The sequence below is a fragment of the Aegilops tauschii genome, chromosome 3, assembly GCF_002575655.3.
Source record: "Aegilops tauschii subsp. strangulata cultivar AL8/78 chromosome 3, Aet v6.0, whole genome shotgun sequence".
Classification (NCBI taxonomy): Eukaryota; Viridiplantae; Streptophyta; class Magnoliopsida; order Poales; family Poaceae; genus Aegilops; species Aegilops tauschii.
Genome location: NC_053037.3, coordinates 257,994,805 through 257,997,513, shown reverse-complemented (window position 1 = coordinate 257,997,513; position 2,709 = coordinate 257,994,805). Strand labels below are relative to the sequence as shown.

The window sequence follows — 2,709 nt, the reverse complement described above, 5'->3', positions numbered from 1 at the left end:
CCCCTTGCTCCGCGCTGGTGGATAAACAACCGAGGGCTCCCAACGGTAGCATTAACCTCAGGACGGCCACTCCTCTCTCTAGAAACGCCCCTCGTAGCATTCCCCTGCGCCTCATGCGAGCGAGGGCTGGACATGGTGCTTGTGCTTGGGTTAGCCCCAGCAGCATTGAGGAACCCAAGGAGCTGGGATCTAGCTCATGGGCCTATTCTGGCACATATCACCCCACCAAGGTCCTTGGTGTCTAGTCTCCTCGCATGCCCCCCAGGCGTAGGCTTGTGAGAAAAAGGTATGAAGGGCCCCTGGTTAACCTCGTCGTCACCCATGTTTCCTTCATGCGGGCCGCTTGCACGTCAAGGGGGACCCCTGAACATTGCGACTTAGGAGCCTCACTAGGCACGTAGCCCCTCGCCCCTTGGCTTTGTCCAGGCATCGCGACCTGACATTCCAACGGCGGCCGAGGTATGCGCGGGGCTGGGACATGCCGATGCAGAGCACAAAGGCAAGCCGGAATGAAATCAAGCACGAATAGGAAACTATGGAGTTCAAACAGTTATTACAAGCACCAAATGTATCACAAATTCAAATAAAGTCTTATGCCTCCATGAGGCACGACCAGTTGTTGCAGGATAAGCCTAGGAAGAAGGGCCATTGCCGCCATTGATTCCACCTGCCTCAGCCCTAGCAGGACTGATATGGATGTCGCGGGTGAACTTCCCCAGCAATGCGGCCACGTGGCCTTCCAGGGCCTCCGCCATGACGGCGCGGGACTCGCGAGGGATGGGGCCTATCACCGCGTAGAAGTCGAAGCTGGGGTCGCCGAGGTAAATGTGGCTGAAGACGCTCATCGCTGCCACAGAGAAGAGGTCACAACACTCGTCCTCCGGGATGAAGTCCACCTTGGCGGCGACGCCTTCATGCTCCGTGATGAACTTGGAGGAGAGCTCCATGTTGCTGTCCTCGGGGGTCGAGAGCGGATCCTCAAATCCTCCCTTGCAAATAGACTGCGTCGCTTGGCGAGCTCTGAACTCAAGACAAGAGAAGGCGCCGCGGTCCGCCGCCACCTTCGTTTCGATGTCGACAAGGATCTTCTTCTCCCTGGCACCTAGCCGGGCTGTTAGCTCAAAGACGTGCTTGTCGTGGGATGCTTGGGCCTCGGTCACCTCCTTCTGCAGGTTGCCCAGGCGCTCGCGCTCCGCGGCTTGCTCGACGACCACCTTCATCAGCATGGATTCATAGTCTGCAAGCTTCGCCTCCCGAGCCTTGAGGTCGTCCTCCGGCTACTAGAGTTGCTACATGCGCGTGCCCTATTCCTCCTGAAGCGCCTTCAGTATGGCCTCCGCCTCGCCGTAGCACTTGGCGGTCGCTGCTGCTTCAGCCAACGCGTCATCGCGAGCCGCCCTCGCATTGGCGGCTTCTTCTTTGCTCTTTTCGGTGGCGGTCTCGTACCGGCTCCAGGCCTCCTTGGTTGCCCTCTCAAACTTGAGCCATGCTGAGGCGAGCCCCAGGAGCTCCCTCGCAAGGCATCTGTCGGCGTCATGGAGGTCTGCTCGGAGCCGGCCGAGAGCGGCATAAGCGTCATCCAGGGCCCCGGGCCTGATCAGGGCGCCATGGTTTCCAAGCACAAGGACCTTGCGAGGGAGCGGCATCGACACACATGTCGGCGTTCTGGGAACGGGGGTCCCCAGACTTGCCTGCCTGCGGCCCACAGCGTGGCTAAGCCAGCAGGCTGTACGGCCCATCTTCATCAACAAGGCATCCAAGACCCTCACGAGGGTCCAAGCCTCGCGAGGCGGACAACGCAAGACCTCCTATGGAGTGGCCTAGCCAGGCAGGCTCATGAGGAGCGGAGATATCAAGGCGGGGCAAACCTCATGAGGCTCTCGTGACGTGAGCCATGACGAACGGCACCAGGCGGGCGCCAGCGCGCGCAGCGTCCTTATTTCCTCTTTGGTGCTACGGAGGCCAGCACAGGCGAAGAGTACCGAGGCATCAGGCAAAGGTTGCTATATTGGTGCAACGAGACCAAGACCAGGAGGACGGCGAGACGGAGGTCATCATGGAGCCCAAGACGGCGTCACCACAGAGCTTTTCGCAGGCGAATACCACTTTTGTCATGATAGCTTGTACTAGTTTTCTCTCTTCGAATTTGCCCGCCGTTGTTGGCTCCCTTCCCGCACGATATTTGGGAAGAGGACCAGGGCCTATATAAGTAGAGCTAGCCACCGTAGTAGAGGCATCTCATCTTAGCTTGATCCAACCCGATCGAGAGCCTACTCACAAGAACACTTCAACCTCTGGAGGCTGTTCTTCCCTTGTACTGTTCATCATCAGCCCTAGAGGCAATCCACCACCACCACACCGGAGTAGGGTATTACACCACAACGGTGGCCCGAACCAGTATAAACCTCGTGTCTTTCTGTGTTGCGAGTTCGTCGAGTTCGTCCGCGAGATCTTAGCGAGCTAGGGCGTAGATCGATAGGAGGGAAAGACTTCGCGCGCACCCCAGTGTTCGAACCTTAAGGGTTTGCCGGAACCCCACATCCGACATTTGGCGCGCCAGGTAGGGGTGCGCTGGAGCTCCTCCTCCACCGGCCAGCTCGTCGACGCTCCCCGGCCGCGATGTCCGGCGACTCAAGGGCCGGCTGCGACCGCTGGGCAGCTTGGCCAGCCCGGGCAGCGCCGCCTGCCCATGAAGGTCTCGACCCCACA

At 59.4% G+C, this 2,709-nt stretch overlaps 1 protein-coding gene across 1 annotated transcript; it reads right to left on the bottom strand.

The window, feature by feature from the left end:
- Positions 1-632: 632 nt before the first annotated feature.
- LOC109756512 (uncharacterized) lies at positions 633-1,226 on the bottom strand. The gene has a single exon (XM_020315369.1). It carries the CDS (start codon positions 1,224-1,226, stop codon positions 633-635), a length of 594 nt encoding a protein of 197 aa, XP_020170958.1.
- Positions 1,227-2,709: the final 1,483 nt, after the last annotated feature.

Excerpts from the sequence above, each read along its gene's own strand:
- LOC109756512 (XM_020315369.1), bottom strand. The coding sequence starts at position 1,226 with ATGCTGATGAAGGTGGTCGTCGAGCAAGCCGCGGAGCGCGAGCGCCTG.